Source organism: Cyprinus carpio, chromosome A4, assembly GCF_018340385.1.
Source record: "Cyprinus carpio isolate SPL01 chromosome A4, ASM1834038v1, whole genome shotgun sequence".
In the NCBI taxonomy this organism is placed as follows: domain Eukaryota; kingdom Metazoa; phylum Chordata; class Actinopteri; order Cypriniformes; family Cyprinidae; genus Cyprinus; species Cyprinus carpio.
The window spans coordinates 15,287,531-15,310,082 of NC_056575.1; the positions used below are offsets into that span (position 1 = coordinate 15,287,531).

At 37.2% G+C, this 22,552-nt stretch overlaps 1 protein-coding gene across 16 annotated transcripts in view; it reads right to left on the bottom strand.

The window, feature by feature from the left end:
• The window catches only part of LOC109061653 (membrane-associated guanylate kinase, WW and PDZ domain-containing protein 2-like), a 173,590-nt gene that overhangs the window by 124,311 nt on the left and 26,727 nt on the right, over positions 1 to 22,552 (bottom strand). For 14 of the 16 annotated variants that reach the window (XM_042742773.1, XM_042742778.1, XM_042742765.1 and 11 more), the window contains exon 2: positions 10,579 to 10,695. In XM_042742773.1, coding sequence (XP_042598707.1) covers positions 10,579 to 10,695 — 117 coding nt within the window. Of the gene's footprint in view, positions 1 to 1,799; positions 1,976 to 10,578; positions 10,696 to 12,775; positions 13,099 to 22,552 lie in introns of those variants that run through there. The other 2 variants (XM_042742835.1, XM_042742843.1) reach the window with 2 other exon arrangements.

Here is a 22,552-nt window from a genome sequence, read left to right on the forward strand (position 1 = left end):
ACACATTAAAAAGAGTTTAGAAGATCTGTAATGATGACTAGGACAGGAATATTATGATAATTCCTAAACCGCATGAAATCAAAACCAGAGTTTTGAGACTTTTAGTCCAGTGCTAGCTTTGAGGCTAATCTATATGCTAACATACTCTAAAAGTTGACAAAATAAACTTTTAACACATTTTAAACTGTCTTTCTCTTCCAGGAAAAAGGGTGGAAGATATAAATGACTCATTTTGTTTGTAAGGGTGTATGCTAATTTATAACTGATCATATGCTATCGCTATTTGAAAACAAAAAACGTCCAGTGTCAGCAGTATTTAGAAAGTAAGTTGCAACAGATGAAAATGGAAGATGGGATTGTTTGGGGAAGTATGATCTATTTCTAACACTATTTGACATGCTGCCACCCTTCCAGACCTCTCTCTTCCAGAACTCTCTGTCCTCTGGCTCCATCAGCCTACACAAGGACTGTTAATGGAGCGGGACACCTTTAATACCAGACAGTCCAGCTGCAAAAGGGAAAAGAGACTTGAGACCAGAAACTGGTAAGAAACTGAGATACTTTGACGAGTATGAGCAGGGTAAAGAATATTGTTTTGATTATTTTAATAATTCTGAAATAAAATATATAATTTACAAAATTATAGGCTTTAAAAAACTTGTTAAAAAATGTTGCCAGGCAACTGACTGAAATAAAATAAGTTTAGTTGAGATACTAAAATTACTAAGACTAAATTAAATACTAAAAACTAAAAACATTAAATTAAAGCTAAGTTAAAGCTATATAAAATAATATAAATAACAATAATAATAATAATAATAATAAATATATATTACAAATGACAAAAACATTTAACTAAATTACTATAAATGAAAAAAAAAAAACAGCTTATTCAAGATATTTTAGCTAAATCCTAAATATTAACATTTGGATATAAAATAATATTAAAATAACACCGATCTCATTTCACACCAAAATAAAAAAAATATAAACATCAAAACAAACCAAATGAATGCTTAATGAAAATGAAGCAATTGGGGCAACACAACATACGATGATGAATCTTAAAAAGAAATATATATATATATATATATATATATATATATATATATATATATATATATATATATATATATATATATATATATATATATATATAAATATACTAGCGTAGTGAAGTTACATGTTTTTCATTTAAAAATAATTAATTAAGAAAAGAAGAATATATGCAAAAGAAAAATAACATTAAATAAATAATAAAAAATAATTTATCCTTATGTATAATATATATTATATATATATCAAAAATATGCAATTTATTTAATAATTAAAATAAATTAAAATAAATAATAACTATTTAATAGACTGACAGCTCTAACAAATTCTTTACAACTACATTTAAATATTATTAAAAACATAATATTTTGCACTGTGGTAAATAGAATTTAGGGAGGATTGTCCAGAAAACAATGTCAAAAAAAATAAAGTCCTAAAACTTTTCTTTGTGCAATATAGTATTTCTTTTATTTTTAAATATTAACAGGACAAGATTTCATGTGAATCACTCACAAATGTGACTGCAGTAAACAGATGAAAGATAAAAAACTCAGAGAAGGGATTCATTCTCTGAAGTGTGTTTGAGTGCATCTGCTCTAATGCATCTCTGTCTGGATGTTTGCCATGTGGCATCAGCTGCACAGCAGAAACACAAGACAAATGACCCCTTAGGAGTCCACAAACTTAAACACAAACATACACACTTGTCTCTGGTCTTATTCCATGGCTCTTTCCTCACTGACCTCATCTGCAGTTAAACGCTTCTTCATCTCAGGCCAAGAGCTCCCAGCAGAGTCCCATCCTCCAATCAAAGCACACAATGCATGTGCAACCTGGCCAATTATAACCCTGTTTCATAAGAGCTCCACAACAGCAGCCCCATTTCCTGCCTTCCTGTGTATTCATTCATGTCTAGGATGGAGGACTGGATGAAGGAATGAGGTGGGGGGGAGGACTAGACGTCACTGGTCTGACGCAGACTGCAGGGGGGTGGGAGACGGCAGTTACCATGGAAACCTAGTCAAAGCTCTCATCATGGCGCTTAAGTATAACAACTGAGACAGAGACAGAAACAGAAAGACATGCCAAAAAAGGGGAAGACTAGACAGACCTATATAAGAGCTAGAAAGAGTGAAAAGGGAAGGGAGACTGACATACAGAGAGTCAGATGGAGAGAAAGTAAAGGATAACCAAAACACCCATTAAAGAAACTATAACCAAGAAATTAAATGATGAGGAAATATATATATATATTATATATATATACACATATGTATATATGTATATACAGTATATATTAAAATTAAGCTAAAATGTCAGTAAAGACGTTTATAATGTGACAAAAGATTCTATTTTACATAAATGCTGTTTTTTTTTTAATTTATATTTGTCAAATAATCTTGAAAAAAGGGGGGTTCCACCAAATTTAATCCGCACAACCATTTTAACTGAAAATAATAATAAATGTTTCTTGGGCTTCATATCAACATTAAAATGATTTCTAAAGGACCATGCAACACTGAAGACTGGGGTAATAGCTGCTGGAAATTAAGTTTTGTCATCACAGAAATAAATTACATTTTAAACTATTTAAAAAAAAAAAAAGTTAATTTGAGTTGTAATATTTCACAATATCACCATTTTACTGTATTTTTGATCAAATAATTACCGCCTTGGTAAACATAAAAGACTTCTTTCAAAAACAGCGCTCTTTCTTCTGTACAACACAAAATGAGAAACTTCACAATGTCTGAGCTGATATTTTCCATATAACGAAAGTGAAAGTGGGCCAAGGGCTGTAAACGTCAAATTTAAATGGGTTGTTAAATTGTGTATATATAAATTTATTTTTTTTTTTTTAATTGTTTTTTTTTTTATAAATTTGTTTGAGAAAAATTAGTTTTCATTTGCTGAAAACCTTGTCATACTTGCTTTTGTGTTTCACAGAAGAAAGAAAACTCAAAAATCTGATTTAATCAGCACTTTTGTCATGTTTTCCAGTACAAATATTTAAACATCCTTGAAACAAGATCAATTTACTTGAGAAGCAGAACTGCATAAGTTGTTTTCTGAGAACATATTTTGAATACATTTGATTTTTCTCAAGCCATCGGCAAACAGTTTATGTTTGTTTTAAGCATAAACCACAGTAAGTATAGCTAGAATTGTTTAGATTTAGGCTATGCATCTAACAAGAATATTGTTAGCCTAATGATATAGGCCAAATAAAAACTTAACTTCTCTAAAAACATGTATCTTGTTTTAAGAATGTTTAGATATTTGTACTAGAAAAGAGACACAAAATACTTATTAAATAATCTTTTGCCACAGAAAACCCATGTGATTTTTCCAGAGAGGCAGTGTGTGCAACATTAACCAACAGTTGCACAGCCGAGATGATGTCAGTCGAAAAGAAAAGCCATTTAGAAGAGAAACAAGTTTTTAATTTTTGATGAACTGTGCACGATAAGACCAGGGATGTGTATTAAAGTTACTTGGGTCAATTTTGAATTTATGTTGACTTGAAAAAATGTAACTGCAAAGCCTTGGAAGATATATAGTGTAGTTAAATCTTATATCCATTTTTGATAAGTAGAATGATGAAACCACTTCTTCAGACATCAAAGATTCAATTGAGGAGTTCTGAAAATGAGATTTCAGGCTTGTGTGGTCCAGCATCTTGTTTAAAATCAAATCTTTGGATTTCAGGTTAGAAACTCTACATTCAAGTCTTGCTCAGTAACAAAGGAGTTATAGAGAACTCTCTCAATTTTACAGGTATATGGTTTTGCTCTGAAAATGTGTCAGACTGTTTGCGGTGGCAGGTGCTTTGGAAAAAGCCTGATCCACATTTCAGTGTTCTGAAGTGAAAATGAGACCTGCTTCAGTCTTGTTATGAGACTTCAAATGTTCTTTTATGCATTTTGGATTTTCAGACTACACAGTGAGAACCTGTCGCTGACAAAAAACACCCTTAAAAATAATTCACCAATATTTCACAAAATGAAAAGTCTGTCATCATTTCCTCATGCACGTTGTTCCAAACCCATGTGTCCTTTTTTGGAGCTTGAGCAGCGTGAACATTATTCAAAACACTTGCTTTTGCGACCTACAAAAGAATTCAGGGGTTGGACTGACATGAGGGTGAGTTAATGACAGAATTTTCAGAAAAAGGAGTGTATAAAGAGAAACAGAAATAGAAGAATGACAATGTGCAAAGTGGTCAACATAGAATTTTTTTTTTAGAAAGGACAGTATCGCTGGGCTTCTAGTTAGACATTAGAGGACACTGCACCCCCCATTTATAATAGTGTCTCACGTCTCATTTCTGGAGAGGTTCAATGTCAGCACTAACAACTTCTAATGTCACCCTGTCTCTACCCTGTGTGTGTGTGTGTGGCAGGAGTAACCTGTCATGGCACCCAAAGCTGTAATAGATCTGCTCCATAATTCATGAGACAGTTCTATGATTATGAGCGTTACTGTCATTACTCAGCAAGCAGCCAATCACGTGACTGATAATGTGACTGCAACGAGGACACATCCTAACCTTTCTCTGGAGTGACTGTTTTTTTTCTCTCATACACAAACTCAATTCTGCAATAATAATATTCAGTGAAATGTATACTCTAAAATCTAGTAAGATTCCTGGCTGTCTACTGCCTACATAGGCAGCTGTCTTCAAAACCAAGATCCAAACCAAACTTGATAACCTGATCTCATAAGAAAGTGTACAGTGTGCATAGAAAAGAATCACCCCCTTTAAAATAATCACATTTTATTGCTTTGCATTTGCTTTGCAGTCACATTTTGTTCTGTGTTATATCTTTCACTTGAATGTTAGAAGTTACACTGAGTAAATACAGCTGGATAAAACAAAAACTGTCTGTCTTCATTTCAGGCTGCAAAGCAACAAAATGTGATTATTTTGGAAGGGGTGGGGGTTCTTTTCTATACTTACTGTATTTTATAAGTGTGGAATTTCGTACAATGTACCTCATAAGTGACTGATTTGGAACACTCTACACAGACAACAACTCCTCACGACACACATAATAGTGAGAATCAAAACAGACGCATGACTCGCAGTACATTCCAAAATAGTTTAACAATAGCATATTGCTAAGTTGCTAATTAGTAAAACATATTTGGGCATTTTAAGAAAACCAGCATACGCCAGATAGAAATAGCACTAATGAGGTAAATCAAACACCGCACCTCACAGTTAAATCCATTACCATGTTACTAAGCTAACAAATGAGAAGCTAATAAGTACTGTAGTAAAACAACATATACTGTAACTGGGCAATATTTGGGCATTTTGAGATTAATGGTACAGTATGTGTCAGACATACAGTATGTGTCCTCAAGTTTAAACAACTGATTCCAACAGAGTGTAATTTTAGCATGGTGCTTATCTAAGATAACTAATCAAATAATCAGTCTAAATTTGGGCATTTGTGATTATTAGCAAGTGGCAGACAAAATAGCACTTCTCAAGTTTGATTCCATTAAGACCTGAACTTTAATCCAATAGAGTGTGACATTAGCATGTTGCTAAGCTAGCAACACGAGAATTGAATAGCAACACAATGAATAGCGCTTTTTCACATTAATCAGACAATTGATTATATTAGGACTATGCAAAGCAAATAACGTGACAATATAAGATTAAACAGATGAATTTTTTATCTATATTTGGGTTATTTGATCTATTTTTGTGATTACTAGAATGTGGAAGACGATATAGCACTCGTGAATCAACAGAAAAACTCACCTGACAACTTATTTTAATAAAGTGTGCTGTTAGCATATCGCTATGAGGAGTCTGATAACCTTAAAAATCAATTTCATTTTCCATTTTTAAATGGTGAAGAGCATGCACACGATGTCCTTGAGTCAATGAAATAGCTCCGCTCTCGTTTGTGAAAGTGAAAGTGACGTGACATACAGCCAAGTATGGTGACCCATACTCGGAATTCGTGCTCTGCTTTTAACCCATCCAAAGTGCACACACACAGCAGTGAACACACTGTGAACACACACCCGGAGCAGTGGGCAGCCATTTATGCTGCGGTGCCCAGGGAGCAGTTGGGGGTTCAGTGCCTTGCTCAAGGGCACCTCAGTCATGGTATTAAAGGTGGAGAGAGCGCTGTACATTCACTCCCCCCACCTACAATTCCTTCCGGCCCAAGACTCGAACTTGCAACCCTTGGATTGCAAGTCCAACACTCTAACCATTAGGCCACGACTTCCCCCTTTTTTGTCTCTCTTTTCGAGGAAAGAGGGGCAGCCATCTGCTTCCCACTGCTGAGGCACAAAGGAGAATGAGCTCGTGGGGATCACAGGTGGATCTGGCTGAGGAGTTTAGAGAGGGACTTTCCCTTTCGCGCTTGTCGGTGATGGACGAGAGAGAGTCTCTGGAGGATGATGTTATATCTTTAACACTTTCCGATACAGAGGTTAGTGCTCTGCTGGGTTCGGCCCAGGAAGAGCAGGAGATGTCCGAGGATGGCGAAGAAGCTGAGGCTAAGCCTTCTCAATCCTCCTGCCCTGTGTATGTAGAGCTGTTGGAGGTTATGGATCGCGCCACGGCAAAGTTGGATTTGTCATGGAAGCGCGCTAGCAAGGTGATGCCGCGAGATAGTCTCGACGAGCGTTATCTTTCCGACCATAGCCCTCCAGCTCAGGTAAGCCTTCCATTTCTGCCTGATCTCCATACAGAGATTGAAAAGGAATGGAAGAGGCCATTTCTTCTCGCATCCATCGGTTTCAGCATATGAGTTATGCCAACATCGAGGCGATGCGCGAAAGCGGCTATGAGAGGATGCCCCCTGTAGAAGAGACACTGGCTAGCTATCTTTCGGTGGGGGAGACATCCTCTCTTAAATCTCCCTTCTTGCCATCTAAGCCCCTTCAGGATACATCTCGCTTAAATGGCAAGGAATAGGCAGCAGCAGGTCAGCTGTGGCTTCATTGCACACGATGGCGGTGCTTCAAGCGTATCAGGCTGATCTGCTGAAAGACCTGCAAAAAAGGCAAGGGACTCTGCGCACTTTCTGAAATCCTGTACGGTAAGGGTTACACTGTCAGCTTCGTTCCCTTTCTTTGAGTTGGTTAGACCTTGGTTCCTTGGTTCCTTGGGCTGTGTGTCTTAATTAATACACTTCAAGCATCGCTTCCCTCAACATGAAGGGCTATTTGGGTGGTTCTCGTAGTACTTTAGCAGCACTCCCCTTTACCAAAAAGGGTTGCCTATGAGTGCGCTACTCTCAGCCTGAATTCAGAATTCTCCTCTCCCGTGAGATTGAGTTCTCTGTTTTTACCCCAGAGCGCTCCAGCATTATTACCATAGATCGAGTTGATGACTCTCAAACATATTGTTTGGGGTGCACCATCCCATCTATGAGCTGCTTTTTCAGAGTGCCACAAGAGCCCCAACCCCCCTTAGAACAGTATTTAAAATCCTTGTTATGGTAAGTGCGCACGTAAAGTGTTTGCACACTTTCGGAAATCCACACTTTGGTAAGTTTGCACGGTAGTGCTCTGCGTTCTTTCTAAAATCCTATATGGTGAGGGCTTTGTACAGTTGCTTCGTGCCCTTTCTTGAGTTGGTAAAAGCCCCATTCATCTTGGGCGCCACTCCACCTATGTATCCTCGGATACCTATCTAAACAGGGTGTTGCTACCAGGGATCTGTTGAGACAGTTCCTTCAGCAAGCTTATGCAAGAGCAAGCGGTAGCCCCTATGTGACAGGCAAGCCTTAGTATAAAATGCTAGGCTCTTTGCCGTATTCCTTTAAAGGAATCTTTCTTGATTCCAAGCCTTGAGCTCTACCCCGGGTCAAGGCCCTAACAGGTAAGTTGGGTATGTAACTTAGGCCTTTGGCCGTAAGGGATAGTGTCTCGGACAGCCGTCTAATGTCCCAGGGGTAACTCCCATGGAAATGGTAGAGTTGGTACTTAGTGATCGCCATGATTCTGGCCTGCACTCCCCTCAGCATGGCGGCGTGGGTATAATGTTCCCCATAGCGACCCCTAGAGGACACAGTTCGAAGTTCCCTTGAAAGGGAAAGTCTCCTGTTACGAATGTAACCATGGTTCCCTGAGTAGGGAACGAGACACTGCGTCCTCTAGCTTCCTGCCATGCTTTGGACGCAAGCTTCAGACGAAGAAGTGAATGACGTGTTCTCCCAGCACCTATTTATCTATAGTCACACCGGTAGTGATGTCAGGGGCTGTCGACGGCCAACTTGTTGTTTTTTTTCAATGTATGCTTCAGACACGGGTCACGACAAGGCGTTCCCCATAGTGACCCCTAGAGGACGCAGTGTCTCGTTCCCTACACAGGGAACCATGGTTACAATCGTAACCTGAGACGTTTTCTAAGTAGGCAGCTCACTAGCTTTTGAAACAGAGCAATGACATTACATATGAATAAAAATACATTTGTATGCATGGGTTTTCAACCTATCCAATCTTCCTCTCTACCTCAGTTTCGGTCTTCTTATTTCAAGCTATCAGTTTCCTTGTTTCTTTTCCCTCTTGCAAGTGTTCAATGAATCCAACATCTGCTACGTTTTATCTAGGGTCCTCACACCTCATTCTCATTTTTTTATCGTAATCTCTGTCAGTCCATCCCTCTCTCTTATCTGTATTCTCCAGACCTCTCTCTTGCTCTTGGGTACGGATCTCACGTGTCGCTCTCTGGTCTAATGGAATCACAGCTCAGTCTCTCAGCTGGACAGTAATCACTCTCTCTCTCTCTTTCACTCCCTCGTTTGCTTTAACACATAACACAAGGGCTTCACTTGAGTAAATCTTCACGGAAATCCTTTCAAGCATTGGTGCAGTCCAAAGACAAAGTATACTGTGTATAATATTTTCAAATGTTTCAAAACACCTCTTTGGTTCTGGACTACAACTCTAAGTATACAGATACAAACTTCACTTCATTATAACAATAAAGACTAGCGAATACTAAAGTGTTTTTCTTTTTAAAGGGTTAGTTCATCCAAAAATGAAAATTAGGTTGCGTTTTACTCACCCCCGAGGAATCCTAGGTGTATATGACTTTCTTCTTTAAGACGAATCCAGTCTGCGTTATATAAAAAATTGTCTTTGATCTTTCAAGCTCTATCGTTGCAGTCAGCGGGTGTTGCATTGCTTCAGTCCAAAAGACGTGAAATTGTTATAGAAATTTTGTATTTGATGTGTCTCACACGGCTCCGGGGGGTGAAAAAAGGCCTCCTGTAGCGAATCGATGCATTTTTGTAGGAAAAATATCCATATTTAAAACGTAATAATCACTTTAATCTAGCTTGCTCCAACACAGAAGCAGTTCCGGGAGCATGAAGTATGAGGTCAGTGTTGCGCATGCGCTGGTGAGTCTCGTGTAAACCAGTGTTTGTTTACAGGATCAAAAGAAGCAAAGTTTCCTTACTTTAGCAAAGGAAAACCATTCTCCTCTTGGCTTATATTGAAATCCTCTGACATTCTTCTTTACAAATCCTCATTTTGTACTTCTAATTAATGACCATTGTTTTGTTTTGATCTGTCCGCTGCGTTTCTGCGTATGTCACTTCTGAGCGGTGCAAAGCTGACCACATACGTAATTCCCCTGCTTCCGAACTGTTTCTGTTTACAACAGTGAGCGCAAGCTAGATTCAAGTGATTATTACGTTTTGAATCATATACGCATAGTATGCCTCGGGGGTGAGTAAAATGCAGCCTAATTTTCATTTTTGTATGAACTAACCAACTAACCCTTTAAGGGTATTTTCAACCACAACTGGGTGGTTGCACTTGACTTTGTGTGCTTTATTGCATACTAAAGTTAAGTTTGGTGAATTCTGACCTTCAGTTTGCAAAAAAATTAAAATAAAAAATTTTGACTTAAACGTCTTAGATTATGAAGATTGTTGATATCAAGGTGGATTCTTTGGTTTGGACCAGCAAGAAAGAAATCACAGAAAAGATCAGAAAGGGTCACATTAAAGGCAATTTTAACCAGGGATCCAGGGAAAACTAAAAAAAACTATTTTGCCAATAAAATCCAATCATTTCAATAGGAATCCACATGATCAGGAATTTTGCGTAAAGTTGAATTATTCCCCATGCAGATTTCGCAACTGCTTCAAGTCGGTCTCTCCAAAATTTGCAGTGTTGACCAACAGAAAGATGTTTGATTTGAAAGAGAGCAGTGCTTCATACATTGTTACATTACTGACGATTAACCTTATTTGCACTGAAAATTTGCAGAAATCCACACCTTAGCACTGCTAGAAAGCAAACAGCCTTGCAACCAACCCAATACCAATGCTTTGACATCCATCCTAGCAACGTTGCAGGGTCCGAAACAATTTCATATAAGTAAAATGAAGTGTGACTGCCCTGTTGCAGTGATCAGAAAACATCAACCAAGGCTTAATCAATAAGAAGTCAGTGGCCAGGCCGAGAGGACCAAGCCAGTAAGAGCAGCAGTGTTGAAGGTTAAGGAATTCAGGGTGAAGAGTTACTCACAGGGTACCGTACGAAGATAGAGGTTGTCCCGAATTATTTGTTGCAGCTCGTGGTCCAAAGAGCCCTTCTGGAAACGCAGGTTGAGATACTGCCTGAGATCTTTATCCACAACACCTCCTGTAACACACACACACACAGACAGATGACCACCACAATACAATCGCATCTGATAACAGGCTTCTTGGCGTTTACTTCACATTCACAATAAACTCTGTGAAGAAATGCCTTTGTGTGCAGTTTTTCAGTAGTAATGAAGGACTCCGTTATGTGAATGTGTGTGTAGCCATTCTATTTTCTGAGGAAAAGGCATGACAATACTGCAGCAAATCATGATTTAGTCACTCGAAACAAAAACCTGACCTCAAAGGGATCGCCTGTAGAGCTGCGAGAATATGTCTGTGATAGTTTCCACTTTGTTCTGTGGTTGAAAAAGCTTTTTCAAGCTCCTAAAAGGTTCCTTCCTTCCTGTTTAGGTTGCTTCTCATCTATATAAGCACACAGTGCCGCTCATACACACACACTGGCCAAATGCACATCACATTTTTCATGGTACAGTACATAGAAATGACTTCTGAACACATAAGAGTGCAGGGATCCCCATGGGGCGTCCCAGTGATAAATACACACGCACACACGTCGTCATCATTATTACATCCCATGATGAAATGGGGAGGGGGTTCTCTTCAAAAAATGTGCTTCATCAGCAGACAGATGGATAGAGGGTGAGAATTAGAGAGGGGGTGAAGCGAAAAACAGAGAGAGAGGCACATGAGAGTATACGGGAAAAAAGCAAGTGAAATTTAGAGATGAGGAAAATAAAGGATAGTGTCCCCACTCACACACACCGGCAGCATTTCAAAATTTACATAATATATAAATATAATATATATATACAGTATGTGTTAAAAAATTTAGTTTATTCAAACTTAGTGCAAAAATAGTTATAACAAGAGAACATAAAGCACTTCTAATAATTTCTAAATCCTTCCAACAAACAATTTAAACAAGTTTAAGTAAAATTTAAGTGCATCACAAATAGTTACAAGGTTAGTGAGAACAGTGATGTTTGGTGGCATTGCTTTTACTTAGTGTGATACATCTTCATGTGTCAAATTTGAATATGTGCATCAAAAAATAAGATTTGAGATCTATGACGGAGAGTACAATTCAGAAAAATGACTTTTTCAGAGAATTTTGGCCTGTTTCACACACAAAGTGATCATATGATTTCAGAAGACTTGGAATACAGTGCACAAGTCATATGGAATTTTTTTTATAATGTTTTAATGCTATGTTTTGATATCTCCAATCCCCATCCACTTTCATTGTCAATCCAAGTCCTCATTCACTTAAAGGATGACCATGGCTATCAAACAAGATTTGCAGGTAATAGTGGCTTAAATTACACAAAACTATCATAAGGCTTTTATAAGACATATAAGTCATACAGACTACTTTTATAGAGTTTTTAAAAATAATTTTGGGAGCTCAGAATCTCCAGTCCCCATCCACTTTCATTGTATTGAAAAGGGCAGCATGATCATTTTTCAAAATTTCTCCTCCTGAACATCAAATGCTCATTTTTGGGAGAACTATTCCCTAACCCATCATTTAAACACACACAGTCTGGCTGACTTGCAAGACATAATCGGCACAGTCATATGTCATCAAAAAGCACAAGGACAGTGCCTAAATGATGTCACACTAAGAAACTATGCTCATGTGGGTTTCAGAAACCGGTTTTCCATGCTTCAAATGTGTACCCAACAAACACACAAATCAGCCATCAATGTATGCACTCATACACACCGGTGGATTTTAAAACTCTATGTAGAACAAGCCCGATGCATCTAGAATAACCAACTTCAGACATGCCGGTTAATCAAACACGACAATCATGCTATTTACACACACACAAACACACACACACACAATCAGTTAAAGAAAACCTCTGGTTCACAATCAAACAATTAAATCATGCATAAATAAAATCCAGCTATGTACACAATGCATAAAAAATCAGACTCATCATCAAACAATTAAATCATGCATAAATATCCAACACAGACATCACCAAATGACACACAAATTGATGAGTCTCACACACTCAGCTCCTTGGAGAGAAATAAATCAAGACAGCAGACCCCGAAGCCTCATTCAAATCCCTCGCACACACACAATTCGTAAGTCGACTCACAGAGCGCAATGGAACGGCACTTCTCTTGCACGGCTCAGCCAGATGTTGCAGGCGATGATTTGAGCATGTCTGTGATTGCATGAGTGTGTGTGTGTGTGTGTGCAGTCCAGGTCTCCACAGGTTTACGGCCACAGTGTGAAGGTTTCCTAGCAGTGTTACATGGGTTCAGTGCTACAGGCTGTCTCTCTGCACGCTGCCGTAACAGAGTGTCGCTCTGCAGTGACTGAGAGAGAGAGCGAGAAAGAGACAGACAGAGAGAGAAAGAGAGGTTGAGCACTGGGACGCTGCAGAAGAAACGTGCCTAATAGTGGGAACCTATCACAAAGCTCTCTCTCCTTGTATACGAGATGGAGGATGGGAAGATATTCATCGCCCTCTATGGGTGGACTGGAGACATGAAGCAGAGACTACCAAATCTCAAATTTTATATCCATTTTTCAAAGCATAAATTATAATGCTGTGATGCCTAAATTCACTTTTATCATTTAAAATGACCCCCCCCCCTTTTTTTGCATTTACAATTAATATTTTTAATAAGATTTTAATTTCACCCACTGAGCATTCACAAAAATATTAACCTATAGATAGATAGATAGATAGATAGATAGATAGATAGATAGATAGATAGATAGATAGATACTGGTAGATAGATAGATAGATAGATAGATAGATAGATAGATAGATAGATAGTATTGCGGTGCAACACAGTAAAAACAGTTATATTAAAAATTCCAGCTTAAAATAACTGTTTTCTATTTTAATATATTTTAAATATATTTTATTATTAAGTCATTTATTCCTATGATGCCAAAGCCGAATTTTCAGCAGCCATTACTCCAATTTTTAGTGTTATATGATCCTTCCGAAATCATTCTAATGCTGACTTGGTTTTTAAGTGATATTTATTATTATCAATGTTGAAAACAAAACAGTAAATATTAATGCTTAATATTTTTGTGGAAACCAGTGATACGGTTTTTTTTCTTTCTCAATATTTGAATATAAAGTTCAAAATAACAGCCTTTATTTGAAATACAAATAATCATTATAAAAGTAATATTATTAATGTCTTTACTTTACTGAGCAGATTAATGCCACCGTGATGAATAAAAGTATTAATTTTTATATATATTTAAAAAAAAAAAAAAAAAAAAATCTGAATGACTCCAAATTTTGATTAGTATTGGACCCTCAGAAAAGAGCAAACGAACAAAAATGTAGACTAGATTTTGAAGAACCAAGCCAGCTGTAGAGAAGCCAAATACATACAAACTCTCATTCACATACAAACCAAGTGAAAATATTTTAGGAATACCTTGAGCCTCAGATTGTCTGGAAGGGCAAATGTCCCTCCTAGGCCAAAATTCCTGACTGGTTGGCCAAACTCTAAACACTTAAAACACACACACACACACACACACACACACACACACACACACACACACACACACTTTCAGTTTGGTTTTCAAACTAATGAATCTTTTTTAAAGTTTGATTGAACCGATTACACATTATATGTAACATAGAACTACAACAATAAACTATCATTTATTTCAATACAACAAATTCTGTAAAATGCTGTTTAGGAAATTTTGGGTACACTTTCAAGTCATGCCTTAAATAGGTGAATCTTTAAAACAGAAACTATAAGGAACTTTTTTGGCCTGATATTTCCTCTACTGTAGACAAGAACTTCACAGTCAGCAGCTCAGCTTAGTTTGCCAAGTTTCAATACATTTCATATTCATGACAAACCCACACAAAATGAGTAAGTGAAGTGTTCAGGGTGCCATTGCCCTTGAGTGAGTACAGAGCACATGATGAAGAACAGGTGCCATCAGAACCCCCAGAGAGAGGGAACAGACTGTATTGAATTCTCATAACGTCCCACAGCGGCTGCATACCAGGCCCTCAGTGCCAGAAGGAACATCTTTAATGTTTTTGAGGAAAGAGCAGTTGTATATACAATGAAAAAAATTAAAGGTGAAATATATTTCAAATGTTTGAAATATGAATATATTGTATACACATAATATGCATTAACACGTGCACATAGTAAAATATAATGTAGAACAGTTTTTTGTAAGTCATTATATTTTATAATGGTTAACATGGTTTATGTCAGGATTATGGACCTGTCTGTGTGTGTTTTTGCTCCGTGACCCAGTTTCTGTCTCCTGTTAATTGTGTTAATTTGATCCTGATAATTATCCTGTCTTTAATAGCCATATTCCATTCAGTTCTTGTTTGTCGGGTCTACTTGTTGCTACGTGTGTTTCCTGTGATTCCATGTATTGGATATGTCCTGTTCCTGGACTCCATTAAAGATTGTTTTGTGTATTCCGCGTCTCCTCGTTCCTCTCTACACAGAGTGTGACAGTTATAGGTCCCTCTGTAATGGTTCTTTGGTTTCTCCCAAGTTCACTGACTAATTATATCAACACCTGTGACTCATTTTGTACCTGACACGCTGAGGAATGCTGAAGGCCGAATGCATCAATGTGCAGTGTTTTAGGCACTTTTAATGTTTCTATTGTGATGGCCATAGTGTGAATAATTTTTTATTTTTTTTTTAGCCCAAAAGAAGTGCCTAAGATTCCCTTCTATAGTTAAAAATATCCCTTCATTCTATTACATTTGGTTAGCACGTTGTGTTTACACTGAACAGGCTGTTTTTGATACTATACCTTTAAGATTACTATATTTAAATGACATTGGTTATGGTAGACCTAAACATAAGTAACAACACCAAATTATTAACTATAGAACTGCGTTGACATGTAAACAAAAACTATGTAAATGTGTTTATGGCTCTGAATGACCTCACAAAAAAAAAAAATGTATGGACTTTTTTCCCCCATAATACCAACCATTTAATTAACTAATATAAACCAGCTTATGCAGACCTAGTTATACATTTGGTTGGTGGTGGGCAGCCAGACAAAAAAAAAACTACTTGACACATGTGTGAGCACTCTCACATACACAAATACTAAAACAAACAAGTAACACCTGGCAAGTAAAGTTAACATTTCACCCTCACGCTGCATTAAATCATTATTTACTACATGCAGCAGCACTGCACCTTTTAGCCCAGCAGGCAGATATAGCACTTTATTATAGTTTAATGTCTCAGTAATGACTCTGTGTGCGCGCAAGTTTATACGTGCCCCCATATTTGGAGTGGGCATCAAGAAGACAGCTGTTTAGATAATAAGCCTCTAATTAGGAGAGAGGGACTGAGCTGAAACCAGTGAGCAGACCTGCTCATTTAGAAACGTGCTAAGGAATGCAATGTCTTACAATATTGGGTAACACTTTCTTTAACAGTGTCCATGTTACATGTTACATGTTTACTATAATAATAACAGTACATTACACATAATTATATGCAAGAACCCTAATAATTGGCTTTACAGTATTGTACTCTCCTGTGACAAAGTGTCTTGTCTGAGACGTGTCAATCATATAGCGTAGTCCAAGAGTCTGGAGTAGAGCCCTGCACGGGCCTCAAATTTAGGCCCTATCCCGACCCTGGCCCGAGACGCTCAGGCCCTAGCCCGGCCTGTCTTTTTTTCCTCTTCTCCCTAAACAGCTTATACTACTGTTTCAGCTATTAAAATAGTTCAGTTTTGTATGTAATAGCAAAGTGATTATATTTTGTTTCGTTTTTAAAAAATGTGTTAATTTAGAAAAACATTTGGAGCATTTTATGTTCATTAAATCATCATTAAATATAAGTTTTAGTTTTTTTTTAAGTAACGACCAAGCGGCCAAAGACAGACAGTGAGCCTATGTTTGATCAATTTAGCCTTCTCAAATCATCACGACTTGCCATAAGTAAAATCTATAGATATAAAACAGTTCAAGCATATAACAATGTTTAAACGTTAACCCTAGATAAATGTGCGCTATATCCAAGTGTGTGTGGAGACATTGAGGCGCCAGCGCGATCACTTGCATTTTTTTCAGTGGATACGCGGTCATTTTTGCTCATAAAGATAAGAGTAAAGGGTCTATTTTTATTTGTGTGCACTCACAATATCAACAAAACGTTGCGCTTTTATAAAATAAAGAAAACAAACATTCACTTTTTGCCGTCTCATCTTTAACAGGAGTACAAAAATGAACCGAAACTCAGTAAAAACATGCCTCACAGACATGATAAATATATCTTTAGAAAGCTTTAAATGACTACTTAACGAAACAAAACAAATCTAAAACAAAAACTCTTTCATTATAATGTGGAGATGGTGACACAGACTCAGAAAACACTAGTTTATTAGTAAATAATTCAAATATCTCCTTACTATTTTCCCCTGTCACATTTATGGTAATTTCTTTAGCCGGTGCTTTGCGGCAAGCTTAAGCCTATTGCATGTATTTGAACGCAGAACTGTTCAGCTGCGCTGACGGCACGCACATGCTGCTGGCGGGACATTAAACACCGTCGAGTCACTCTTGACAGTCTCGGTAGCACGGGCTCGTGTTGTTTCCACCAGCGCAGCATTTTTTATTTTTTTTTTGTTATCACTAATTGATGAATGTCTAAAATATAATAATAAGGAGAAGCCTAAAACAGGCCCGGGGCCCGGTCCGCATCTGAACTATGGCGTAAAAAAGTTGGGGCCCGTCGGGCCCGGGCTGAAATGCAGAGCTCTAGTCTGGAGGAATGTAGATATATATCTGAGCTACATCTAACACACACAAACACACATGAGAACACACACTCATCTCTCACACTGGGAGTGGCGTTAGAGCGGCTAATAGAAAATGTCCATCATCCTCAGCGCCGCAGAAGGAGCTGCAGCCTCCATCATTTACACAGTCTCTGTTTCTCAGCTCATTTTACAGATATCACACAAAGACAAGTTTATAAAAGATGAGTGATGTCTTTGTGGAGAAATAAAGATCTTGTGTGCAGTGTAATAAGCCTGAAGATTAAAGGGCAGGAATGTACTTTTAACTGTCAAATTTGTCATAAATGAGACTTGTTTAAAGCTCTTACAATGGACACAATAGATAGTTGTTCATATATGGGCAGTAAATATTTTAGTATTCTTTCATAATTAAACAGGGCATTAAATAACACTCTATACAGCATTTTAAAAAGTGTTTCTATTCAATACTAAATCCAAAAGTTGCCAGAGATTTAGATAAGAGTGCTTGTCATTTTTATTCTCTCATTTGTTCCTAAAGTACACTATTTTTGCATCACTTTTGTCTTTTTAATGCACACTCTTAATTCAGTACAGCTCAGTTTAGTTTATTAGTGCAGTTCAGTTCAGTTTAATTCTGCACAACATGTAAGTTCAGCTCATTCAGTTCAACTGTGCTGACTTCAGATTGGTACAGCCCAGTTTAGTTCAGTACAGCTTAGTTTAATTTAGTTTAGTTCAATTCAGTTCAAGTCAGCACAGCTCAGTTTAGTTCAGTAAGGTTCAGTTCACTACAGCACAACATCTCAGCTCAACTCAATTCAGTACAGCTCAGTTTAGTTTAGTTCAATTCAATTCAGTTCAACACATCTCAGGTAAACTCAGTTCAGTACAGTTCAGTCAATTCTGTGTTGATCTCAGTATAGCTTAGTTCAATTCAATTCAGCACAGTTCAGTTCAGTTCAACACATCTCAGGTAAACTCAGTTCAGTACAGTTCAGTTAACTACAGCACAACATATCAGTTCAACTCAGTTTAGCTTTGTTCAATTCAACAGTACAGTTTATTTTTCAACTCAGTTTAGCTTTTTTGTTTTGTTTTCAGCACAGTGCAGTTTAGTACTGTTTTGAGCACAACATCTTAATTTAAATACAGCTCAATTTAGTTTAGTTCAATTGAGTTCAGTTCCATACAGAACATCTCAGTTCAAATCTGTTCACTACAGCTCAGTTTAGTTCAGAACAGCTTAGATTAGTTCAGCTCAGTTCATTTCAGCTTTCTTTAGTTCAGTTCAGTACAGTACACTCCAGTCCAGTACACCACAGCACAACATCTCAATTCAACTCATCGTTCATCCATTTGTCTAAAGCTTATTTCAGTTCAGTTCAACACAGCCCATCAACTCATTTCAGTTAAGCTCTGTTCAGAGCAGTTTAGCTTGGTTCATTTCACTAAGGTCATTCTACAGTTTAATTCAATGTCATTTAAAAGGCTGAGTTAAATCCAGCAATGTTAAATTAGCACATTTGTTTATTGTAGTACTGCCAAACAATCTCTTATTTGTCTCATCTCTTGTCTCTGAGATGCCTGATTGTAATTGAGCGCAGTGGAGTGTAGTTGATTACCATGTGCTGTCTTTTACCGCAAGAACAGCTCCTTTTAAAAATGTACCACAGCACACAGCATCTGGCTAGCGTGTCTGCTTTCCATCCTTATGAGTTTAAAACCTTATAAGCTCAAATCCCAGAACTATCTCCAGCCATGAGAATACTATTGAAACTAAAAATCGTATCTACATATCTGTTGCTGTAGAGCACAGAGAGCGGTGTTATCATCGTTCTGTCTATCTGTGTGAACGTGTGTGAGCCCGAGCTGATCAAAGACAGTGTTTATGTTTAGAGATCAGGGCGGAGATGCTGTAGTCATAGCTATCAAAGACCTGTCGCATCACATGACACACGCCGCCCGGCAGGCTCTCATTAGTCTCGCCTAGCCAGACTTTTGACTTGAGGCAGAAAAGTCTGGTCCTCAATGCAGCTCACTCTGGACAACAGCCACCCATTCAAACAGGAAAATATGTTTTGACTGATGTGTAAACTGGCCAAGCACAGTTCTTTTTGTCTTCATGTTCTGTTTATGGGTAGGATTACCTGAAATAGACCATAGAATAATAATAAACTGACATGCTTTTACAAGTGGTACGCCTCCAAAAAAAAAAAAAAAATCCATGAGGAACACCTATTGATCCATGTTTTCTCATGCAGAGAGAAACCTTTTTAATTAGTCTTTATTATAAAGGTGAGTTTTGCTGCTGTGCGCCATAGTCAGATAAAAAAGTAATGGATGTAAATACCTACAAAGCCAGTTACAATAAAGATACACCTCCTCTGTGTATAATAATTATGTATTTATTACAACCAGTCAAACTATGACCCTTTGGATGGTGCTTATAGTCTAACCAAGAATAATTTGTGAAGTGGACCAGACTTTATGCCAATAGTCAAAAGTCTGCATACATGACACTTGATTATTTAGACATCATGAGTTCTATATTTAGTCTACTGTTCTAGCAAGAAACTCATCTTGTTAACATAATCCCACTTTGCATGTGTAGCTGGCCCAATTAGAGCAAAGTCATTGCTGCTCAGATGTTCCCTCTGCTGCTGAGAGGTCCTGCTGACCAGCACATTAGCAAACAGTGACCACAGGACATACAGCACAGCCTGTGAAATCAGCCTCATTATTTCTGCACTGCCGCCCCAAAGAAAGAAAGAAAGAAAGAAAGAATGAATGAATGAATTGTCATAATTTGTAAAAAAGGGTAAACTATCCCTTTAATCAGTGTTGTAGATTATAAAGCATTTTTAAAATCTAACACAATAATTTGGCATTAGAAGACTTGGAATATAGTACACAATCACATTGACTACTGTTATGGTGCTTTTATAGTGTTTTATTTGACCTGGACAGATCCTGGTCACTGTTTACCTTTAATTTATGGAAAAGAACAGCAAGAACAATCAGCTGAACATCTACCTTTGTAGTCTAAAGAAGACGCTTTTTAGATGTGAATATCAGTATCATTTCAAACATTATTTTGCATTTGAAATGCTCTATGCCAAAAAACACTTTGTGTTTCCTGATCCCAGCCTTGTTCTCAATACATTACAGCTTCTTTAATGCAACAAATGCAGGTGTCCTGTATAGCGTAAAAGCCCATTAGTTTTCTCTAACCATGCATTGTTGCTGGAATCTCATTAATAGAGACATAAAGTGACTAGCATTGATTGGGGGAGGTGGGTCAGAGCAGGCTTATTTTAAATTCAGCCATAGTCAGCACATATCCATTTGTCTAGAGGTAATTATGCCATACCAAGACAAGGCTTTGTGCGTCCAGTCAGACACTGTTTGAGACGGGAGGCCTCAAGGATTACTAACACTAATACATTTTATTTTGAAGCAAGGAAATTATTTGATCTTCTTAAAACATTAGTCTGCAAGGTTTCTCTAAACCTAGTAGAACACTCCATCTGCTATATTTTGTCCGTAGAGATTTATGTGGCATTTCGGTATCTGCATGGTCCACTGTAAGAGTAAAGTGTGTGTGTGACTTTACTTAAATGGAAAGATCAATCAAAAATGAAATGTCATGACAAACCTGTATGACATTTTAAAAGTCATTTGATATCTTTTTTTTTATGAGGAACAGACCAACATTTAAGTTACATTTAAGCTATTCACTGATAATCTTTCCTTTCTGGTTAGCTCAGTCGCACTGGACATTGAGTACTTTTGTGGTAATTTCTGTGCTTTTTGAAGTCTAAGAGTGTAAATAATCATATGAATATTCTGGAAAGCAGATGGACATTTGGATATTTTGTATATGTCTACACTATTAAATTGTTAGATTTTTTCTGTGTGTTTGAACAATAGTGTATGTCCATCTCTTCAGAATGTATTTATTGTTTTATGTATTGTTTTTTATCCATATTCACAGCTCATTTTCTCTTCAAAATAATTTATAAAATAACATTTAATAATTCACATCACCTCTCAAATTTATCTCAAATCAAGCCTAGTTCCAGCAAAGCATGGAGCATTATGGATCCTGTGGGAAGGGATCAATAGACACACACTTGTTATTAAATCAGAAATGCCATATGCCCCATCAGCTTTCAGGCCATCACACACATACATTAATGCATAGTTGTTGGTTCTTAGAGCAGCAAGAAACATTAAATAGATTTTGATATGAATCTACACTCATCCACAGTTCATCAAACACTCATTCTCTTCCTGAGGGGTGTGTTTAAGTGTGTGTGGTGAGGTCTCATCAGTAGGAGAGGGTGTAAATCACCTATCATCTATATGCAGATGAAATCAATTCAACCGCTGAACCTCACGCTTGCTGAGCATCATCTAACTGATGTTACTCTGTAATGCTCGCAGTCTGATTTACTCCGCGCACTCATATCTGCACACACACACACGTACTTACGTGTACCGAAAACAAACACACCACAAAGCAAAGCAAGCGAGTTCCACCGAATCAGAGAAATAATTAGAAGTAATCAGAAAGCATGACAATTTCTAAAACATGCTCAAAAACACGCTGGTAGATTAATAAGATACAGAGGCGGCTTGCTGAACAGATGAGCGGTGTTGTACGACACTAAATGTCATGATGACGCTTGTATCGGTACAATAATAGAAATATTGCCGGTTTCTCATGCATCATTTGCATGAATTAATTCAAGTAATGCTCTAAAACAGCTCAGCTGTGTGTATTCCTCTGTGCTTCCTAAAAACTGCTGAGGCACAGCTAAAAATCACTGTAAATAAGCACAAACAAACGTGCAGAAATACACAAATAAAAATATATAAATAATATAAATAAATGTATGAATATACAATCAAATGTTTATTTCTGTGCCACCAAATGAAAGTGAAAAAATAAGTGTTAGAACAATAAACAACACCAAGATGCTTGTAAAAATTTTCTTTATATTAAGAGTGATTTTGTTATATATATATACACATATTTTGTGTTATTTATGTTTTATCGTTATGTTTTTGGCTAGGTTTATATATAATATGTATACATAACAATGTGAAGAAG